This window comes from Salvia splendens, chromosome 2 (genome assembly GCF_004379255.2).
Source record: "Salvia splendens isolate huo1 chromosome 2, SspV2, whole genome shotgun sequence".
NCBI classification, from domain to species: domain Eukaryota; kingdom Viridiplantae; phylum Streptophyta; class Magnoliopsida; order Lamiales; family Lamiaceae; genus Salvia; species Salvia splendens.
The window spans coordinates 36592869-36615754 of NC_056033.1; the positions used below are offsets into that span (position 1 = coordinate 36592869).

Here is a 22886-nt window from a genome sequence, read left to right on the forward strand (position 1 = left end):
AGAGCAAAAAACTGCCATATGGAGTGGGCAAGCACACATCGAAAGAGCCTCTCCAATATGTTCACAGTGACATATGGGGACCTGCACCAGTGAATAGCCTTGGAGGAGGCAGGTATTTCTTATCCTTTGTTGATGATTTTTCAAGGAAGGTTTGGATAGTAATAATGAAAGACAAGTCAGAAACATTCCAGAGGTTTCAAGAATGGTGTGTAGCTGTTGAGTTGGAGAAAGGAAAGCCATTGAGGTGTCTTAGGACTGACAACGGGCTTGAGTTCTTGTCCCATGAATTTGATGGATTCTGTAAAGATAAGGGGATAAAGAGGCACAGAACAGTCCCTCACAACCCACAACAAAATGGGGTTGCTGAGAGGATCAATAGAACCATTCTTGAAAGGGTGAGGTGCATGTTAATAGCGTCTAGAATGTCTAAACCATTTTGGGGTGAAGCAGCCTCTACTGCTGTTGTTTTGATCAATAAATGTCCTTCAGCTGCCATTGAAAATCAGACCCCAGACAGCAAATGGTATGGATCTTATGGGGATTATTCAAAACTGAGGCCATTTGGGTGTAGAGCTTATGCTCACATAAAGCAAGGTAAATTGGAACCTAGAGCTCTCAGGTGTGTAATGATTGGGTATCAGATGGGAGTCAGTGGGTACAGGCTGTGGTGCTGTGAGGAAGGAAACAAGAAAGTGGTGGTTAGCAGAGATGTGATCTTCAAAGAATCTGAAATGCCTTTCCTCAACAAGGATAATCAGAAAGTTCATTTTGAGGTGGAGAACCAGAGAGTAACTACAGATGTAACTCAGACTGATCTAAATGCTACATCTGATGTCAGTGGTGGTGGAGCTTCTGGAATGCAAGATGAAATCAGAACACCAGAGAGAGTGATTGCTAGAAACAGAGCAAAGAGGAATATTAAGCTCCCTTCTAGATTTAATGATTATGACATGATGCACTATGCACTGGCAGTGGCTGAACAGATGGATTACCATGAACCTTCATCTTATAAAGAAGCAATCAGAAGCCCTGAAAAGGATCAGTGGTTGTTAGCTATGCAAGAGGAGATTGATAGCTTGTATAAAAACCACACATGGATCTTGGTACTGAGGCCTACTGATCAGAAAACAGTAGGGTGCAAATGGATTTACAAAAAGAAGGTTGAGGCCTTCAACAACAACCATATCAGGTTCAAAGCAAGGTTGGTGGCTAAGGGGTTCACACAGAGGGAGGGTGTGGATTACAATGAAATTTTCTCACCTGTTGTCAAACACAGCTCCATCAGGCTATTACTTGCTATAGTTGCTCAAAGAGATTGGGAATTGCAACAACTTGATGTTAAAACTGCTTTTCTCCATGGTGAACTTGAAGAAAAAATATACATGGAGCAACCACCTGGTTTTGTGAAGCCAGGAGATGAAAAGAAAGTGTGTTTGCTAAAAAGAAGTCTCTATGGTCTCAAACAAAGCTCAAGGCAGTGGTACCTGAGGTTCAATGTGTTCATGCAGAAGATTGGGTTTGAAAAATCTTTGTATGATCACTGTGTGTTCATCAAGAGAAGAGGTGGAGTTGCTGTAGCATATCTACTGTTATATGTAGATGATATGCTGATCTCTGCAGAGCATAAGGAAGAGGTGGAGTTAGTGAAGGCTGATCTGAAATCTGAATTCGATATGAAAGATCTTGGTGATGCCAAGAAGATTCTTGGGATGGAAATTATCAGAGATAGAGATCACAAGCAGATATGGCTGACTCAAAGGGATTATATCAGTAGTGTGATCAAGAAATTCCAGATGGATCATAGCAAACCAGTGAGCATGCCCCTGAGTTCACAGTTCAAGCTCAGCAGCAATCAAAGCCCTAAAGATGATGAACAGAGAAGAGAAATGGATAAGGTCCCATATGCAAACATAGTGGGGAGTATCATGTACACCATGGTGTGTACAAGGCCAGATATCAGCCAGGCAATAAGTGTTGTGAGCAGGTACATGGCTGATCCGGGTATACAGCATTGGCAAGCTTTAAAATGGATATTAAGGTATCTCAATGGCACTCGGGATTATGGCATACTGTTTGATGGAAGTAAGAATTTTGATACACAGCCTCTATTGGGATATTGTGATTCTGATTTTGCAACTAACATTGACACAAGGAAGTCCCAATCCGGCTATGTTTTCTGCATGTATGGAGCTGCTGTAAGTTGGAGATCGAGTTTGCAATCTGTGGTGGCACTCTCAACAACTGAGGCAGAATATATTTCCATGGCTGAGGCTGTAAAGGAGAGCATGTGGCTGAAAGGAATCTGCTCGGATTTTGGAGTCGATCAAGAAGCTGTGACTGTATTATGTGATTCAAATAGTGCCATATGTCTATCAAAACATCAGACATTCCATGAGAGGAGCAAGCATGTGGATGTTAAGCTTCATTTTGTGAGGGATGAAGTTGAAAAGGGCTCAGTAAAGATTGAGAAAGTAGCTACTGAGCACAATGCTGCTGATATGCTAACAAAGGTGTTACCCGGACTTAAGTTGAAGTATTGCATGGATTTGGTGAATCTGATTCAGCTGGAGTGATTGTGGAAGATGGATATGCTCTGTGGATTGTCCAGTTGTGTCCCAAGGTGGAGATTTGTTATGAGGATTGGGGCAAAACTGCACAATCAGTCAAGCTCGGTGTTAGCCGAGCTTAATCGTGCGCGGCAGGGACTGATATACTGTTAGGTGATTGATTGCAGCTCGGTGTTAGCCGAGCTCAATCGTGCTCGGTGATTAGCCGAGCTTGCTGGTGCTCGGTATTAGCCGAACTTAGTCGAGTTCGGTGTTGGCCGAACTTAGTCGAGTTCGGTGTTGGCCGTTGTTATTAACTGATGCATAGACAAACGTGAGCCGTCGGATGCGATTAGTTAGTTAGCTTAAATGACAGCCGTTGGATTTGTTTTGGTTGTTAGATTAGTGTTAGTCAAATAGAGTGAATAACCGAGCTGTGCAAGCGGAGTGAGAGAAAAAGATTTTTCATCCATCAGTTTGTAATCTTCCATAAGAAATTGAATACAAGATTTCCATTAATTCTCCGAGAGTTGTTCTTAGCTTTATTCATTTTCATATCGAGTGTTTGTTCTTCTTGTTCCGGAATCGATCTTGTTGTGATAGCAAGATTGAGTCGCGTATTTGATACCATTACAGATTATAATGTGGCTCTTTATTTGTGTGGACAACTATAATGTGGATACTACTATTTATGATCACTTTTTTGTTTGTACTTGTCTTATTTAATATAGAATATGATCTCAAAATGGTTCGTTTTAATTGTGGATTCAATATATTAAAATAAGATACTCCTACTTACTAGGGAAGTAAAGATAATATGGATAGCATATGTATAAATAATATAAATAAATGGGTAGTGATAAATGTACATAATTGTACGTACACAATCGAGCTTTTTTTAACATTTAAATTGAAAATCGATTTATAAACATTAATTGATTTAAAATAAATTTATACTAATCATTTTGCAACAATTCAAAAAAAAAATTATAACTTTAACTTAAATATTTATATATTTAAGAAAAAATATTTTTTTACTAATATTTGTCGAATCAAGCTCGAAATCATGTTACGATTTGACATAAAATTTCTACATCACTTCTTTCTTATTGTTACATATAATACAATTAATAACAAAACTAATTTTAAATTGAATTCAATTAAAATAAAAAATTTAAGGATATTATTTACATGTATATTTCTAATTTATCTTTTCTCTAAACAATAATGGTAACACCAAGTGCAAATGAGTGTTGATCGCGGACAGTTATTGCAAAATTTGACAAATACTTATACCAAATTTAGGACAGTGATTGATGTGCCTAAGCTAAGACAATGGAAACCACACACTGAATAATGTAGTATCAATAGATTCTAATCCCTCTCAAAAAGCGGCTCACAAAATACTATCCACGGTGGCCTACTTTAGCCCAAGCCCATCTCCCCAACGACTAAACAGTTTTGCCCATAAATCTATAAACAGCAATATTAAAAAATAAAAATAAAAAAAATTAAACATTCCTTATCACGTCCTTTGTGCAATCCAAGGGCTATATGGCCATATCTCCTTCTCTCGAAATCACACTCTTAACTTTCCATTTTAATCTACTTTCCTTTTCTTTCAAACAAACTTTTTGTGGCCCTTATTAATTATGGAATACAACTAAAAATTCCGATCCTTTTTTCACCGTGCCTGTTGAAATTAGATATATCTATAACTATTATTGAACAAGGTCTAATATATAATATGAATACATTAAAAACAAGTCACTTTCTCATAACAACATTATTCTTTCCATTTCGGTAACTAATAAACAGTAAAAGTTAAAAACAGAAAACGTCGCTTACGTGTAAATATTACAAAAAATCTTAAAAATAGGCGAATTGTATGGTACAAACATGTAAGCGAGGGTACAACCGCAGGGAATGAGAGCTCTTTAATAAATCGTTAAAAATCAGGTGAAAGTAAAGCAGGGCTCTTTCACTCCTTTTTCTCATTTCACACAAGCGCCGTCACATAAACCACAACCACTCACAAAACACACTCTCACTGCTATCGCCTCCGTCTCTCCGCCGCCGGCGCCACGCGACGTCTTGTGGATTGCTGTTTCCGCATCGATCGTTGACCTAGGGCTTTTTTTTAATTATTTTTCTTATTTTTATTTTTTCAATTTTTGTTTCGGGGGTTTGATGGCATCGGAGGATGTGAAGACGAGCGAATCGGCAGTGTCGAAGATTGTTAATCTGGCGGAGGAGGCTAAGCTGGCCAAGGAGGAAATCAAGCCTACTAAATATCAAGTTTACAGTATCTGCAAATCTCTCGTCGCTGGTGGTGTCGCCGGAGGAGTGTAAGTTCTCTGTTTGTTTTCGATTTTATTTTCATCTCTGTGGATGTATATATACGTTGTGATTGAATTTTAATTTCACGTTTTTCCTTTTGGCTTGTGGATGTAGATTTTGATTATATGTTTGACTGATTCAGTGAATGTCATTTCAGAATTTTTTGTCTTTCGTCTATTTGCACGAAAATAGGTTTTTTTAAACCCTTTTGTATTTAGATTGCTGATCCTCATTTTGAAGAAACTCTGATTTGGAGTTCTTGTTTGTTGCTCTTTATTTGTGACATGAAAGACATAAGACCGAAATTGCATTAGCTCATTAAAGGAACAGGTTTCGTGCTAAAAGCATTTTGTTTTAAACCCTTTTCAGTAATACTGAAACATTAATGATGCTCTCCTCTACTTTGGAGGAGCATATTTGAGGTGGAGAGGGAATAGAATATATGTGGAGTAGTTTTCATTATCTATATAGAATGATTTCGGAGTAGCTTTGTTGGAAGAAGTGATGCTTGTAGTTCTAGCTTCTTTAGTGCTGGTGGAAAACATCTGTGGGTATATCACTATATGACTTGAATCCTTGATGCATGTCTACTGCAGGTCGCGAACTGCTGTAGCTCCTTTGGAACGTCTGAAAATTCTGCTTCAGGTAAAGCGGTGCTAAATTCAGAATCTTTTTCATAACCTTGTTTTACTAATTTCTTAGGACTTTCTGGATGATGTAATCTTATTCTCTTTCTATGTCAGGTTCAAAGTTCTCAGAATATAAAGTACAATGGTACTATTCAAGGATTGAAGTATATATGGAGAACTGAGGGATTCAGGGGCTTATTCAAAGGCAATGGCACTAATTGTGCTCGGATTGTCCCAAACTCAGCAGTAAAATTCTTCAGCTATGAGCAAGCATCCAAGTATGCTCCTGTGATATCACATGATTTTCATAATATATTTCATATATTCTATCTATAGTATGCCTGAGATGTTGTCGAGTAATGCTATGATTCTCATTATATATTCTTTTATTTTTGTCCACTGAAGTATTAGTCACTTTTTTTTGTATTTTTTTAAATAGATTTATAGGATCTGTTTTATGTGTTCAGAAATGTTAAGCTTCTTATCAACATGTCCTTTTTGGTTCTAGCACGTCTTATCCCCTTGGAAAGAGTTCTGAACTTAAGTTTTCTAGTAGCTTTGTATTGGTTGTGTTGTTAATCAGATACAGTTGGGCCTAATCTGAACATTGATAGCTATTTTTCATAGAACGAGTGTCTGTCTTTCTTCTTGTCACCATTTGAGTTTGTTTTTTTCGTTGCAGGGGTATATTATATGCATATCGGCAACAGACAGGAAATGGTAAGTTCATTATGCTTATGCTGGTTTTCGTAACTTGCTTTCTCATGTTATCTGATGATTGGCATTGTGATTTTTTATGAGTTGTTGAATAATATGTGGAATTGATCTTATAGAGGATGCTCAGCTGACTCCTCTGTTACGCCTGGGTGCTGGAGCTTGTGCTGGAATAATTGCCATGTCTGCCACATACCCAATGGACATGGTTCGAGGCAGAATTACTGTACAGGTATCATGGGGCCTCAGTCTCTTTAGATTAAAAATAGGTAGGCTATCATGTTTGTAATTATTTATGACAACTTTTTATTTCTCTCGGCTGCAGACAGAAGTGTCCCCTTATCAATATAGGGGAATGGTTCATGCATTATCCACCGTGCTTCGAGAGGAAGGCTTTCGTGCCCTTTACAAGGGTTGGCTTCCTTCTGTTATTGGAGTTGTAAGTGCTGAAACAATTAATATTTTATCTTGTGATAATTAGCCTGATAGTTGGTGGTTTAGAATTAAAATAGTTTTAAGTTAGCAGATTGGTTGTCAAGGAGACATAAAGAGTTTGTCCATTTCCAAAGAAGAGATAAATTAATCTTGGCAAATCGGCCACTAGAAAAACAATTTACCATATCAGAATTCCAGTACTTAAGCATTATATGACTGAGTTAAACTTAGGCTCAGGAATTATACTTGTTTCCTGCAATTGCTTGTTAATTAAATGGCCATCTCATGATATACTTGGTTACAGGTTCCGTATGTTGGTCTCAACTTTGCTGTGTATGAATCCCTTAAAGATTGGTTAATCAAATCTAAGGCCTTTGGGCTTGTTGAAGATAATGAATTGGGTGTTGCAACAAGGCTCGCATGTGGGGCTGCAGCAGGCACAGTTGGACAAACTGTTGCCTACCCACTTGATGTCATCCGTAGGAGAATGCAGATGGTTGGATGGAATAATGCTTCTTCAATTGTCACTGGTGATGGGAGAAGCAAGGCGTCCCTTGAGTACACAGGTATGGTTGATGCTTTCAGGAAAACCGTGAGGCATGAAGGCTTCAGGGCATTGTACAAGGGTCTGGTCCCCAATTCAGTGAAGGTCAGTAGTCTCTACACTTAAAACACTGTAGCCTCACCTCTACAAAACTGACATGATACTAAACTCGAATTGGTCTTCAGGTTGTCCCGTCGATAGCTATTGCATTTGTGACATACGAACAAGTGAAAGAGTTGCTCGGGGTAGAGATTAGGATATCTGATTGATTCGTCTTGTCAGAGTGCTGTGACGTTCACTCTGTTATTTTTGTCTCGGGGAGAGGAGGAATTAGTGTTAGACCCTCTATGCAGAGAGAGAGGGAAGCTGCGTTGCGTTCTAACTTGTGTTCATATATCTATCTCCTGTGACCAATAGTTTGCTCAGTAGAAATGCTGTCTCAATAAGATTAGTGCAGAAGAATGAATGATGCCAATAATAGCTTCTCTGTTTATGTTTTTGGTTTTATACTGTTTCGTGTGAATCCTTTCGTTTTCCTCAATGCCATATGTTGAGGTTTTTAGCTGACTGAAATATTTATTTTTTAGTATATCAGTTTTGCATTTTTGCAAGCAAGTAGTATTTCATTATCGTTGGAAACAGACATGTAGTATGATCATACATTGTGGAGTGATACATTTTCTGATAGCTACAAGCACAATAATTCTTCCAAGTTGACTCAAACATCGATGATTAGAGGAGAAAAATCTTACCAGCTATCAGCTGAGCTGTGCTTCGTCGTTAATACATTTAGACTGCGAACATAACATGTTGGTATCGATTGAGCAGTATTTTGTCGGTGATAAATAACATGGTTGATACGAGGTTGCTAGCCAACACTATCTAATGCAAAATTAGATGGTAGACGAAGATGCATATATGATATATCGATCTATCTACATGTCTCTATATTCTCCTTCACGCCTCACAGTCTTCTGCTGTGCCTGTAAAAAAACAATCACTTTTTATTAGCCGATTTATAGTTCCAGAAAAATTTATAACAGATGCAAACATTCCTATTTCTTTTCATCTAAACAACGAAAAAACTTGTTGAATTTTTTTCGATTTCATTCTCGAACATGGATACAATGAATGCATGTAACATATGCTATAATTCTAAAGCAGCGATTGCTAATTTTAGAGAAGAAGTACCTGCAGTCTCTGATCTTGGCTTGAATCTTTGACGACTGCTGCCGTTCAAGAGCTCGGCTGAATCCACTCACCTGGTGGCGGAAATCCGATCTCGATCCACTGTTTTTGCCTCTGATTCCACTTTCTCTCTCCTCAATTTCATCCAAATTCAGACGCTGCTCGTCGGGTTCAGACGATGAGAGAGCAGAGAGGATCACAGCGATATTGAGCACGGCGATAATACTTTCGCTGTTAGTCTCCAAATCTTCATCGATCTTCGCCCTCTCCTCGTTGAACTCTTCATCCACCACGTCTCTCTCCGTCATCTCTTCTGTGATCTTCGCTTTTAGCTGCTTTGATCTAATCAAAAAACAAAGATCAGTTCTGGTGAATTTCTAGGGCTCGTTTCTCATCAATATTTTCTGGAAAATCAGCAGGAAAGATGTGAAGATATTTTTTTGCCTGTGATCAAACTGTAGCTGTGGAAATGATGGGAAAATTGTAGATTAAATGTTGGTCTAAGTCAATGTGGAACTCTGTAGAGAATGAGTACCTTTTTTTATAATCATGCTTCTCGGTTTATTTAGAGATTTAGCATTTGATTAAGGTCTTTAATTAATAGTCTAATTGGATTTGAAATTCAAAATCTTAGTTATAATAATTAATTTGTTTCTTTTGTAGGATATATGGTATACATTTCAACACATAATGATAGAATCTTAAATGCTCAACTATAATTTAAGGTACGATATCATTTTCTTATCTTTGACAACAGGTAGGATATCCTTGTAGCACAAGTAATTCATACTAGTTGAATCTGAAATAGCCAATACATAATAATACTCTCTCCGTCCCCTAATAATTGTCCACTTTAGTTTTGGCATGACTTTTAAGAAATGTAAAAAAGAATGGGTTGAAAAGTTAGTGAGATATGAGTCACACTCTTATATATTAGTTTTATAATAAAATGTGAGTTAAATAAGTTAGTGGAATATGAGAACTATTTACCATTTATATTAAAAATTGAAAGTGGATAATTAATGAGAGACGGACGAAAATAGTAAAAATGGACAATTAATGGAGGACGGAGGGGGTATAAATTTATTTATTTTTAATTTGTAGAGCCACTGCTATTTTTTTTGCGCATATGTTTGGGTGCAATATACAATTTTAATAAAGTAAATACTCCGTATTATCCTACCTACATGGTCGTATTTGGGCACTCTCACTTACTCCAAGTTAGTATATTTTATAGATCTAATTTAATTCTACTACGAAATAAATTGTTACTAGCACAATTAGTTTTCAAATTACGAAAGATAAATTCTCATTTTGCTTTTAATTTTCATGTATTTCTTTTTAAAATTATTCTCATGACATAAAAAAAGATTTAATCTCATCCACTCATTTTAAAATCTAAGGATAAAAATTTGGTCTTAATTTTGGATTATAATGCTATAAGCAATATAAGAGGACCTTGGCAGTGAACATTTATATACGCATATAATAAACACTTTGACCCAAATTATTGTTGTTTCTACACTATATACAGTAAACATTATTGTATATTTGAATCGATTTAGTGATATTTCTAAGGTTAAACGTTAAGGTCAAATTTTGATTTTAGTCTATTACACACAAATTTTAACATTATTATGTTGGAACGTTTCAAAAATGAATACGAACGGAGGGAGTATTTTGTATGCATGCTAATTTTGCAATTTGAACAATTATTTTTTGATGTGAAATACTCCATTCATGTTATGTGAGTTCCCTTAAAAAATATTGTTAGAGAATTTCACCCGCTCATCCCATTTTGTTGATGTTTATAATTTATTGAGGTAATTACACCATATGTATATATAAAAAATATTCACGAATATTTAAAATTGATACACAAAATTTCAAGTTTACATAATTAATAGTACTATCAATTTTTTTTATTATTATTTTAAGTTAATAAAAAAATGGTCAAATGAAGACTAAGATCAAATTGGGACGGACTGTATTAACTGAAAATATCGATGAAACTTTTTGAAGAAGAAAAACAAACAATAATTCACGTGAATGAATGACCCTCATGATAGTACCATTCTACTAAGATTTAAAAAAAACATTTTAAGAGAAAAGTAAAAACTGCCAAATAAATAACCAACCAACAATTAGCCAGTTTGCAAATTTTCGACATTACTTACAAAAATTAAAAATTAAAGAATCTATGTAATACAGGGCCAAATTTGTAAAATAAGGCTCATTTATTGGCGGTATGGAGCTAAAGATACGTTTCAACGAGACAAGAAACAACTATAGGTGCGGTGAGGTGAGGTGCGGTGTGGTGTGGGGATATATACAGTTGGTTGTGCCTTGTTCTGTATATCTTTCGCATTATGGGCTTATTACTCTTTTCACTCTCTATGATGCAGCGCGTACTTGACAACTTCGTAAAAAGAAACCACGATGCCAACCGACGGCCCTGCTCGAACGACTCGGGGACCAGCGCCCGCAAACAACCCTCTAATGCCTCCATCCCTGTGCGTGTGAGCAAAGAAGACGAAATCCCAATAGTTATTTCGATAAGAGGTGGAAAAAACACTTGGAACGAGTAGTAATTCATACCTCCAAATTTCAGTCAATGTTTTTCGTATAGTCATGTTGAAGGCTCGAGTTGGATTCTTCTGAGATAAGAAAAGATGAGAAACTCATATGACGTTTGTGCCACTAAACAAAACAGCACTTTTCATCGGAATCATGTAAACAAAACAAAAAGATCACCTCGATTTGCTGGCGGGTCCTTGCAACATCTAGAGGAGATGTGGCAGCTGCAGCAAGGGTTCCTGCCACAAAACCAGCACCAAAATTGGCACCCAAGACGGTGGAAGCACTAGCTTCCTCACCTATGCTGCTCAAAAATTTTCTCCGGAGCTTCATAAAGCAGTACAAAAGTAGTGACAATCAGACTAAATAATCACAAGCAAAGACGTAGTAGAGTAAAAGATCTTACAGGCTCTAGAGATGACCAGCAGACAGCGGAAAACGGAACATCACGTGCAAGTTGCACTCCAAGGCCAGTCCATAATGTGCGGTAGCTTTGAACTGAAGAAAATTTGGGATTATTAATATGACGCTTCAATTGTGTGTGGCCATTGATTCATTTTTGCACAAAGAATATATGATGATCACCAAAGCAAGCACAAACGAGAAAACAAAATAGAAGTGAATAATATGAGAATAAAGGATCTACTTATTAATTAGAGATAGAAAGTAACCGTACAAGGTTGACAACTATTAGAAGTCCCGACTGGAGAGACAACACCTGTCAAAGTTTTCCAGATTCCAGGAGGTTTCACATCAGCTTGCATATGTTTGAATGCCTGCAAATCAAATTTCAATTAAACGGAACATAAACACCCAATTGTGCCTCTGACAAGCATATCGAATAGTAAAGAGAATAGAACCAATCGTCAATGATACTATGAACGTATAGAAAATAATCTGCTCCTACACAATTAAGAGAAATCAATGAAATTGACCTCAGAATATTGATGTATACCTGCATGCGTGTTCTTGCAAGCTCGACAGGGTAACAAGTAATGCATGCTACTGAGCGTGCTAAGGATCCAGCGAGTAGGGGAATATATGGCGTCACGGTTGGAGTGTTGTGAGATGTAAGCTCTTCCATATTGTTGCGTAGAATATCATATAATGGCATATAGATTCCCACCTGAAACAGTGCCACAAGGATTTTGAAGAAGGGGACAAAGACGGATTCCACAACAATGTGTGTGGGTGCAAGGCAGCGAAGCAAACAATCACATGACATCTAAAGAAAAACATACTGAGGGAATGGCCAATGCTAGGCTAGCATTAGTTCCTCTCCACAATCTTGAGAATCCTTCCTGGAAAGTTCCACTTTGGTTAGTTATTTGTCCAGAAAAAAATATACATCTAAAGACTATGAGGTGCAGAGACAGTGCCCAAGACAACATGCAACTTTTTTTCGGAAGGACCAGCCCAAATGACAAGGACAAAAAGAAGCAAAACCATTACGTACTCACAAGTCACGACTAGCTTCACAATGACAAGAGTTCAGCTTTTCTCACCACATATCAAAATCATCAACAAAAATACTCTGTCGCAAAAAATAGTGTAGATCTTGGTGTGGGGGTAATGTATAAAAGAAAGATGTCCGTAAAAGGAAAGTTAACAAGTGTGCACAATTTTGTTAGGCACCCTAAAATGGAAACGTGTGCACTACTTTCTGCGCCGGATGAAGCAATAAATGAATAAGAAACTTGCAGTAAAGTATATCCACTACACAACTGGGTTAAAAACTATACTAACTATGCTTCAGATGGAAAATATGTACTCACTCAAAGCAACACAGTGGTTGCATAATTCCAATGGTTAATGCATAACCATATTGAAGAATATCAAAGTATAATAATTTTTAACCTATAATTCAAGAATCCAAACCGCCTATAAAGGATATAGGACAGGAAACAAATACACTCCCAGCACAAAATGACCAACCTGGCGAATCACTTTGTATAACACATCCAATGTTCCACTATAACGCGTGCAGTCTGGAGTGCACTTTGGTTGAGTGGCTGACGGCGTAAAGCTTCTATCTTGCAGCATCTATACATATCAAATGTAAGTCAAAATATAAACGTTCATGAAAAGATAGGAAATATTTTTTACATTAATAAGAGGAGAAACAATTATCTTATCTCTAATCCAATCAGATAATCAGCCCCTTGTGGCTTCAATGGTATCATGAAAACAGAATACAATAAAATGATACAATCCGGCAGATTACCATGTTTCTAGAGCATTCCGCCTCGCATACTCCACCATACTGAACTCCAGCGGCTTGAGCTTGCAGCCTTGTCTAGATTAAAAGGCCAAAATCAATTAAGCACCCTTAACGAGGAAAGACCAAAAATCGAAGGAAAAAACGCTCTGAACCTCACATTTATATGAAATGTTTATGTAGTCACAACATAGTAGCTTAACCTAGTTCTGCAATTCATAAGAAAATATGAGCATACTATCAATGCCACTCAATTAAAGCAATATTCATTGAATTATTAGTACGACCCAAGCATTAAGGAGTAACATTGTGTAGCATACATCAATAACAAATGCATCATAATTCCAACTTCCAAGTACCAATATACATATAGCAATTAAAGAGCAATAAAAAGATAGCATAATTGAGTTAGAAATGAATCAAATCAAAGACGTGGATTGATTCAAAGGAAAAAGGCAAGACCTTGGCAACATCGAGAGGGTTGGTGAAGGCGGCGGAAATGACCGCGGCGGCGGCGGCAGATAACGCCCTCTCCCCAAAACTCAAATCGACGTCAGAAACATTGGAATTCCTGGACGGTTGTCGCGCAAAGGACTCCTCATTGAGCATGTTTTTATCTAATTCAACTTTTTTTGTAGCTGTTGCCAATCCTATCCATGAAGGTAGGCCTTGTCTCGGCGATCCCACCATGTATTTGTGAAATGAATTAACCGAAAACTTCCAATAATTTGGGAAAAATGAAGAAATTGATTGACGAGGGTTGTTAATTGTAAGTGAATATTGGGAATGGGAAGAATAAAAAGGTCAGGAAATAGAAATACAATACGTGTGGCGTCCATATGAGGACTCGGACAGGAGAACCTACGTCACTCGCCGATTAATTAATGCTCTTTGTTTTTCTTTTCGATTTTGTTCACAATTAAATAACCCACTTTAATTTCAGCACAGATTTCTAAAATTGTAAAAAGAGATGGGTGAAAAAAGTTTATACAATCAAATAAATTAGTGGAATACAATTTTTTTATTAAATTAGAATAAAATAAATGAGATATTTAATAATAAAAATACGTCAAAATTATGTTGACTTTCTAATTTGATGTGCATTGCAAAAAATTTAAATGTATGTCTTATACTCCCTCGGTCTGCTAGTTATAAATACATTTTAATTCGACATAAGTTCTAAGAAAATTTCTAAAGTTAGTAGAATATGAGTATCATTTTTATAATAAATATGAGTATAATTAGTTAATGGAGTATGAGGTCCATCTACTAAACTGAAAAATGTATCTTTAAATGGTGAATAGTCTAAAATGATAAACATGTGAGGTTTTTTTTTGGGGGGGGGAACTAGTCCAAAACATGTTTTAGTTAAAATTAAGAATACGGTTAACTAAGAATACGACTATACCTGCATGGTTTAAATTTTTTTCCATGAATCCAACAAGCTAGCTAGAAAATTTATGAGGTTAAAATTGAACTCGAGAAAGTTAGCCCTAGCTTGATTAGGAATGCCCCAAAATCCTTAATTTGAGTGTATTCAATAATAAAATGGAACACGTATTAGTCTAACTCTAACCTGTGTTGGTAACTAGTTTTCCAAAGCAAATCTTCCACCACAATAAAATATAAACGACAGTTACTTACCGTAGCCCGTACGTATAGACCTGCCCAAAGTTTGCCGAACCGACGGTTAAAACCGAAACCGTCAATTTTTGAATCGTGGCTCGGTTAAGGTTCAAAAATTTTCGAACCGAGACCGTGCCGGAACCGCAAAAAACCTCCGAAAAACCGTGAAATCAAGCCGGAACCGCAAAAAACCAGCGGTTCGGAACCGAAACTGAAACCGTAACCGGGAAACACCTTCGCGGTTCAGTTTTGGTTCGGCAATTTCTCAAACCGGAACCGGCGGTTCCGAAACGTAACCGCCGGTTTTGGAACCTTGGGCACCTCTATTAAATCACGCAGTGGTCAATTGTTTGGAATAAGAATTTGGGTTTATTCTACGAATTTGTCACTGTCCAATAGTTAACGGACCAAATCCAATTTGTGACAAGAGTAAAAGTTATTAGAAATAAAAAAATCTTAGACTCGAAACAAACGTAATTCAGTATTATTATACAAGATTGTACAGGAAATTACATATTGCAAAGTAAAAACAAACAAAATACGTACATTGTTGAAAAGTAAAAACCAAATTGTTTCTATTAATTTACATGAAATAAACAAATGTATAAACAGTTAGAGAGGAGAAACGTAAAATAACATATGTACCCTAAATAATTAATTGAAGTGGACTTACTCTAATAGTTGATTGAGGTCCCATTCAAAATCAATGTCAAGACCACTAATATTATGAGTCGGCGGGCATTTGGATTTAGCCTCCCGTTTTCACGCTCGTCGTTGGGAGAATCGGTGGCGTCGTGGTCGGTGACGGAGATCCTCACTAAACGCGGCGTTTCGTGTGGCGGCGGAGAGTAGAATTTGGTTGTCAGTGTTTTGTGGATACTGTATTTGATGGACTCTCTCATTTTCGACTTCATAATATATTTACTAGTATTTTTTTTAAGAAGAATAGTAAATTTGGTTGAGAATTTAGTGCAAAAATATTTGGTGAATTGAGGAGTGAGCGTTACAGGGGAAGGAACCACATAATGCAGGAGAAATTTGAAATCAAATTATTTATAAGTCGTATATGTATGTACTATCTATTAAATAATTGTTGATACAAATTGACTTTTGTAAATATTAAGTTCAAGATTTCAATAAATTAGTTTTCCTATAGTTCCACTTAACGGTGGGAGTGTGATTTTTTACATTTTACACAAAATAATTTGACTATAATAGTAATAAAAAAATGAATATTGGTCCCTAAAATCATAAATTTTAGCCAAAATTTGGTATTTCTTGTGAGTTTTAAAATTGGTATAGAATATCATAGATTTTACAATTTTACAATTTGTTCAAAGTTTATGATTTTAGGAACCAATATCCCTAAAAGAAAATAAGAATCATATTAGGCCCACTTCTAGCTATCTATAAACTTCTTTAATTTAATGTGACATAATTGATATACATTAGATTATGTGTATGTGTATGTGTATGTGTATGTGTATGTGGACGGTGGATTTGAATTATTATCGAAGCTATATATATTCTTGTACTACTAGTAGATTCTTTTCCAAATTATTCAAGAAATTTTGGGACTACTTAACTCGTGTGATTAAAAACGCATAATACTCATCATGAGCTACAAAGCTAGTGCAAAATTTTAAAATTAATTTTGATACTTGCGCACCAAGTTTTATTAATTAGACACATAAACATGAGGTGAATATAAGATTCAGTAAAAGTAGTTGCATTGTTGTCGATGTGTGCATTATTAAATTGGAATATAAGTGCTTGCACACCAAGTTAACATATCAACATGCATTGAAAACCATCACATTTCTGACCACATGTCTTATTCTTGATCGTGTAAGCATAGTTTATTAATCAACTTATTCGAAAAACAACCAAGTTTCTTGATTGGTCATAGAGGCCTAAATTAATTCATATTGTTTTATTTAATCGAATAATTTAATGATAACGATTTCCTTTACATGCTACTACTATAATTTGAGGTAGAACGATGCTTTAACAATAAGAAGAAAAGTTTATAAATGTAGTAGTAGTAATTTGGGTACACCTCAAGGCCGACAATACAGTCCAAAACAATAAACATCATAAAAATTTGGTTCGTCTCGCGACTTTGAAAATCAATGGTTTAAATTTGTGCTCAGTTATTTTATGGTCAGATTGCATAGAATAGTAGCCAAAAAATCTAACATAGACGACACCATCAATAAATTAAACAATATTATCTCTTCCTAAATAAAATGAAAATGTTTGATTGAAAAATATAACTATATATTACAAGTATACAATCATGATTTTTTTTAACTGATTTTCAAAATTAGCTCAAAGCAAACTCACCAAAGCTCATAACAATCATGATTTTTTTAACTGATTTTCAAAATTAGGTCAAAGCAAACTTACCAAAGTTCATAATTTTTTTTTTGTCATTTGCCAATTACTAATTAGAGCGTCCACTATAAGGTGGACGCGGCGGTCGCCGTGAGCGGGGCGATGGCGGGGCGGAAGGCGCGGCGATTATAGTGGATGGGGTGTCCGCCGCGAGGGTGGACGCGGCGGGTGGGGTGGAGGGCGGCGGACGAGGCTTCGCCACGAGTGGGGCGAGGACGCGGCGTGTAGTGTATAGGCGCGGCTATTATAGTGGCGGAAATCCGCCGCGGCTATAGCCGCATTGTTCGATTTTTTTTTTTTTTTCGTTTTTCATATCTATAAATACCACTCTCCCTCCTCCCCCACTCCCATTTTCACAACATCCATACACCCACTTTCTACAAAAACACTCTCTACAAAATGCACCGAGGAGACGACGAATCACCCGACACTGAGGAATCGGGATATGACAGCAATCCATCTCAGCCGCCGGCCCATCATTCGCCGGCATCGGGTTTTGGCGGATATGCTTCTCAGCCGTCGGGATTTGGCGGATATGCGGTTCCGTCACAGTCTTTGAGTTGGAATCAATCTCCACCACCGTGGGCATCGAGTCCACCCCTTCCTCCATCTCAGTCGTGGAGATCCTCACCAACGCCGCCCGCTTTACAACGGAATCTGAGTCGTTCCGCTTTTGGAGATTACCGACCCAACCTAGACGCGCTTCACCTGGCGCGACCGGGTTCTCCTTTTCAAGCCAGCCAATCTCCGATCACCGAAGCAGATCAAGACGCATTTGATACTATGCTGGGTCTGCTCAGTACCGGCATCCCAGATACGCCGGTAGCGCGGGTGGAAACACCCGTTCCGACCCGAGGAGGTGGCGGCAGCCAGGGCTCTGGTGGCGGTAGGGGCAGAGGCCCTAGGGGCGGAGGCGGCAGTCGTGGCACCGGCAACGTCGGTGGACACTCGGGCAGCTCCCCCGGCATTGCGAGTAGCGAGGGCAGTGGCCCCGGCGGTAGCGGTGATCAGCCCGAGGGGTCCAGCCGTGGCAAGCCATACAGCAAAGACGAGAGCATTGCCGTGGCGAAGGCGTGGGATGCTATCACTTCGGACCCCGTGGTGGGTACCGATCAGGAGTCAGGGAGCTTTTGGAGGCGCGTCATGATGGCATACGAGGAATTGAAGCCCGACGGCGCCGAGAAGCGCGACCCAGAACAGATCCGAAAAAAGTTCGGTAGGATACTGCGGGCTACCAAGCTGTTCGCGTCCATATACGAGAACAACCTTCGCCACGCCGAGAGTGGCAGAAGCGCAGAAGATGTGAAGACCCTGTCGGAGGGCCAATACCGCAAGACGGGCCAGCCGAAGTTCACCTTGTGGGAGGAGTATCTTGTCCTCGCGGATTGTCCGAAATTCAGGTCGATCGTGGCGAACGAGGTGGAAACAGCCGGTGGCCCGAAGCGCACAAGGCACAACCTTGCCGGGGAATACAGCAGTGGGAGCGGCTCGCACGAGTTCGAGCAGTCCGACGAGCAAGTCGAAGAGCCAGCCGCGACTCACATTAGGCGACGACGGCCCATGGGACAACAGGCCTCTATCCGCAGAGCCAGAGGAGGTAGAAGTGCTTCCCGCCAAACGGCGGCCGCATCCGGATCGTGCATCCCCCAGTCTGCCCCAATCCCACAGCCCACGGTGCAACCCCACGAGGTATTGGCCAATAGCATAGACGTAACGTTGATGCAACAACTGCAAGACGTATGCAGGTCATACGTAGGGGAAACTGACCCGTACGTCAGGAACGTCTACAAGAGGCTCATCAATCGGCTTGAGAGTCGACTGGGGTTGGTTGATAATGCGCCTGGGGATACCGCGGCCGGCAGCAGCGAGAGAGGAGGAGGAGGAGGAGAAGAAGAAGAAGAGGAAGACGAGGAAGCCGACTCCGACACCGAGTAGACGGTGCCGGAGTTTTGTTGTTGTATTTTATTTTCATTATTCGTTGTATAATTTTACCGGTATGCAATACAACGAATATTCGGCCTAATTACCTCGTATTCTAGTTATTTACACTGCGATTATTTAAATTACACTTGATTGAAACTAAAAAATATTTAAAAATGAAAATTGATTATAAAATTTTGGGGCTATTGGAGTTGTCCACTATAGTGGCGGAAATAGAATTTTGGGGCTATGGACAAAAAATTGGGGCTATGGACAAAAAACTGGGGCGGGGCTGTTGGGCGTGTCCACCTTATAGTGGACACCCTTATATTCTTACATGGAGAGTCATCCAGAGTCAAAACCAGACTATCTGACCCGACATCAAACTCTCAGTAATTGACCTAAACTTTTTAAACTTTTCAAAATATTAGAAATGGGCCACTCACCCCTTAAAAGGGGTCATAAGGGGGAGGATTATCCACACTTATATAGATTAGATGAGATCTTCACCAAGTCGATGTGGGACAGAATTTAGAGGATTTAACACGCCCCCTCACGTGTGGGCCGGAAATGACATCGGTCTTCCATCACGTGGGTAGGCAATGCAAGAGAAACCATCATCAATGTGGGCCGGAAAGGACATCGGTCTTCCACTCGTGAGGTAGATAAGAGATAAAGAGAAAACCATCATCGACTTAGGCCCGCTCTGATACCATATTAGAAATGGGCCACTCACCCCTTAAAAGGCCTCATAAGGGGGAGGGTTATCCACACTTATATAGATTAGATGGGATCTTCACCAAGTCGATGTGGGACAGAATTTAGAGGATTTAACACAAAACTAAATAAAAATTCAGGTCATTACAATACAGATTTGGCTTCAAGAAAACACAGAAGATTGCAAATTTATCTAAAATAAAATGGAGGAGTAACAATCAACAAGAATGATAATAAAGCAAAGCCAACAGAAATTCAATATCAACAGTTCAAACGCATCATTAGCAGCAGTTTCAAGAGGGGTCTTACACATGAGTGAGTCCGTTGCAGGAACAGAGAAACAACACATCATTTTTTACATAAATGCAAATCTAATTCATGAGGGGATTGGATTAACCCATAGCATACTTCTGAGTCCAGCTCCGAGCAGTTTGCTCGTACTTGGCCCTATCCGTCTTGTACATATGAGCGATCTCAGGCACCAACGGGTCATCAGGGTTCGGATCCGTTAGGAGCGAACAGATAGAGAGCAACACCTGCAAGTATATATAACATTAAGCACGCGAGATACAAATAAACTACTGATTTGCACATGTGCATCCTGTTTGATTTGATTAATATGATTATTTCAAAGGAAAAGACACAATAAAAGGATGGAATTATAGACGAGAGTCCTCCTTTACATTCACGAGCTTTTGGTTCTTCCTCCACAAGGATAGAACAAGGGACCGCGTCCCCAGCGTCTGTCTTATCCTTACCTTTGCAAGGATAGATATGTTCAAAGAATACTGCAATCCTATCGTTGTTATCATTCTTATAAGTTGTAAACATGAACTTATTTTTTGGGGGAACAAAAGTTTTAAGTGTAAACTTGTGACTCACTAAATGACAAGAGAAAAGGCACCGAAGCAATGTAAAATTAACCTTGGATATTGTCAAGGCGGGGCTCCACTGCTCCTTCAAAATGTCGAGGCATATGCTACCGTTGCTGTTGATGTTTGGGTGAAAAACTTTTGTCCTGAATGCAACCTGCAAAATTTCACCAAAAAGAATAAGGGGACATATATTGAGCCGAGCGTGAAATTGCTCGGGATGTTAGAAGAGAAGCCAACAAGAAGCATAATGTGGAAGGAAGTTGTCACAGATTCATTAAGCAATCGGGGAGCTTTTCAACACTAATTTCCTGCTTAATTTAGCATTATTTGCATTGATCCACATTACATACAGAACATTATGAAATGAGAGACTATCCCCAAGAAGCATTATTTGCAATGATCCATGTTACGGACGAAAACTAAAGGGATGCTTGGGATGAGAGACTATCCCCAAATTCTTCAGACAAATTTTCTCCACAAGACATAAGCAACTATCCACATAATTTCCCAAATCAAGAATTTTTTGTGGAGCATACAAGAGAAAATACCATTATACTGCAGAGAAACAACAACCAGACTACATTAAAAAGTTGGGAGAGTTAAGAACATATCCAAGATTCTAACAGCATCAAATTTAAAGCTCAAAATACACAAAGAACTCAGATCCATTAAGAAACAAGATGTAGAGACATAAGAAAAAAAGACTTATTCCAACACACCGTTCAAAGAAACTATTACACTAAATTACACTGTACAGGCAATTACTTGAGAATTCCATGGTAAGCAACCAGCTTCATACAAGGATCTAAAATTATTAATCAAGAACAAAGACATAGTTTTTCATATAGTGTCATTTCGGAAGAGGTAAGTTAACAATTTCAGAAAGAATCTAACAAGCCCACCTTTGGAGGCTTGAAAGGGTAATCCGGGGGGAAATGGATTGTCACTAAAAACACTCCTCCCGCATACGGACTATCCTGTGGACCCATTATTGTTGCCTGCCAGTGAAACATGTCTTCACCAACAGGTCCTGTTACAATAGGAAAGAAGTATGAATTCCCCTTAGGAACCACAGCAACTAAATCAAGAAAAGGTGGTTTGAACAGATATCAATCAAATTATTTATGAATAGCTCCATAACTTGCAAGTTCAATCTTAATTTGAAAGCAGCATAGATTTAACTCAAATGTCCTTGGGAATTTAGCAGCAGCCTTTCTAGAAAACAGAAAAGGCACGAATATCATTAATCGTTTTCAAAAACAACTAAAAATCTAGTCTTTCTGGGATCGATCCATGCCTTTGGGTATGGAGCAGCTTTAAATCCTTGGGCCAGCTGTCCCACTCATTGAGGTGCCTAAAAATCAGCGCGGGAAATAGTCACTGGGCCCGCCGGTGGATAACCTTGGTATTTACCCAAAAAAATCTAGTCTTTCTTTCCCCCTTTTACCTTCTTAATAGTCCTCAACTTCTACTCAACATCAATTATACAGTTAACAAAGATCTTTCACCAGCCAAAAAATTGGTCAAAAACAACAACATTAACAAACTCCACAAGATATCGGGCCATCTTAAAATTGTAATTGGGAGACTTTTAAAAGAAAAAAATAAATATCTGTGAAAAAATGTTATTTTCTAGCACATTTACATACGAATGCCATGGATCAACCCTTAGAATTCTCAATCAACTAAAATTGAAATTAAAAAAAAATCAATAAACAACAAAAAGCACATAGACGCACCAAATAAAGCCAAATTAAATTAAGGAAAACCAAAATTGAGAAGAAAAAAACCTGCGCTGCAAGAAGTGGGAGGATCCTTCTGCAAATCCTTGAGCTCCTTCAAGATCCGTTTTGAAGCCATCGAAGAAAAAATCCGATCTTTTGACTATCTTCAAGAAACCCAGAAAGAGATAGAAAAATTGTGAGATATAAACAAGGGAAAAAACGCGCAGTGTTTGGTGACGATTTACCTGCCAAGGAGAGAGACGAAGACTTGTTCAGTTGATTCGCCTTTGCGTTCTTGTTCAGCTGCCGCCTTCTTGATCTTGACGCGATGAAACTCGTTTTTGGTGAATACAGCCTCACTTTAAATATGCAATATTAAATGTGCACTATAATTTGTGATTTAACCTTTTTTTTTACTCGAATGATTGGTCTGTCT

At 38.3% G+C, this 22886-nt stretch overlaps 4 protein-coding genes across 7 annotated transcripts; 1 reads left to right on the forward strand and 3 right to left on the reverse strand.

The window, feature by feature from the left end:
* Positions 1-4505: 4505 nt before the first annotated feature.
* LOC121792499 (mitochondrial adenine nucleotide transporter ADNT1-like) lies at positions 4506-7797 on the forward strand. Its single transcript, XM_042190476.1, has 8 exons — positions 4506-4894; positions 5483-5531; positions 5630-5793; positions 6198-6235; positions 6349-6461; positions 6555-6668; positions 6969-7313; positions 7394-7797. The coding sequence occupies exons 1-8, from the start codon at positions 4737-4739 to the stop codon at positions 7475-7477; spliced, it is 1065 nt and encodes a 354-aa protein (XP_042046410.1). The 5' UTR covers positions 4506-4736; the 3' UTR covers positions 7478-7797.
* Positions 7798-7940: 143 nt separating this feature from the next.
* Positions 7941-8931, reverse strand: LOC121792543. Its single transcript, XM_042190527.1, has 2 exons — positions 8400-8931; positions 7941-8191 (listed from the first exon to the last, which is right to left on the reverse strand). Exons 1-2 carry the CDS (start codon positions 8702-8704, stop codon positions 8173-8175), a joined length of 324 nt encoding a protein of 107 aa, XP_042046461.1. The 5' UTR covers positions 8705-8931; the 3' UTR covers positions 7941-8172.
* A 1617-nt stretch (positions 8932-10548) lies between these two features.
* Positions 10549-14101, reverse strand: LOC121792490 (mitochondrial carrier protein MTM1-like). Of its 3 annotated transcripts, XM_042190464.1 has the most exons (11): positions 13654-13776; positions 13352-13400; positions 13198-13264; positions 12909-13016; positions 12215-12274; positions 11929-12099; positions 11650-11749; positions 11380-11471; positions 11151-11300; positions 10995-11053; positions 10549-10907 (listed from the first exon to the last, which is right to left on the reverse strand). In XM_042190464.1, coding segments are annotated over exons 2-11 (933 nt in total). In that variant the 5' UTR covers positions 13354-13400; positions 13654-13776; the 3' UTR covers positions 10549-10783. The 3 variants fall into 3 exon arrangements, with proteins under 3 accessions (XP_042046398.1, XP_042046396.1, XP_042046397.1); XM_042190462.1 differs by lacking the exon at positions 13352-13400 and having other exon boundaries at positions 13198-13269; positions 13654-14101; XM_042190463.1 differs by lacking the exon at positions 13352-13400 and having other exon boundaries at positions 13654-13795.
* Positions 14102-20082: 5981 nt separating this feature from the next.
* LOC121792538 (ubiquitin-conjugating enzyme E2 28-like) lies at positions 20083-22853 on the reverse strand. Of its 2 annotated transcripts, none has more exons than XM_042190521.1 (5): positions 22696-22853; positions 22517-22614; positions 21629-21756; positions 20776-20880; positions 20083-20387 (listed from the first exon to the last, which is right to left on the reverse strand). In XM_042190521.1, exons 2-5 carry the CDS (start codon positions 22584-22586, stop codon positions 20244-20246), a joined length of 447 nt encoding a protein of 148 aa, XP_042046455.1. In that variant the 5' UTR covers positions 22587-22614; positions 22696-22853; the 3' UTR covers positions 20083-20243. The 2 variants fall into 2 exon arrangements, with proteins under 2 accessions (XP_042046455.1, XP_042046456.1); XM_042190522.1 differs by having other exon boundaries at positions 22517-22610; positions 22696-22814.
* Between the last annotated feature and the right edge of the window lie 33 nt (positions 22854-22886).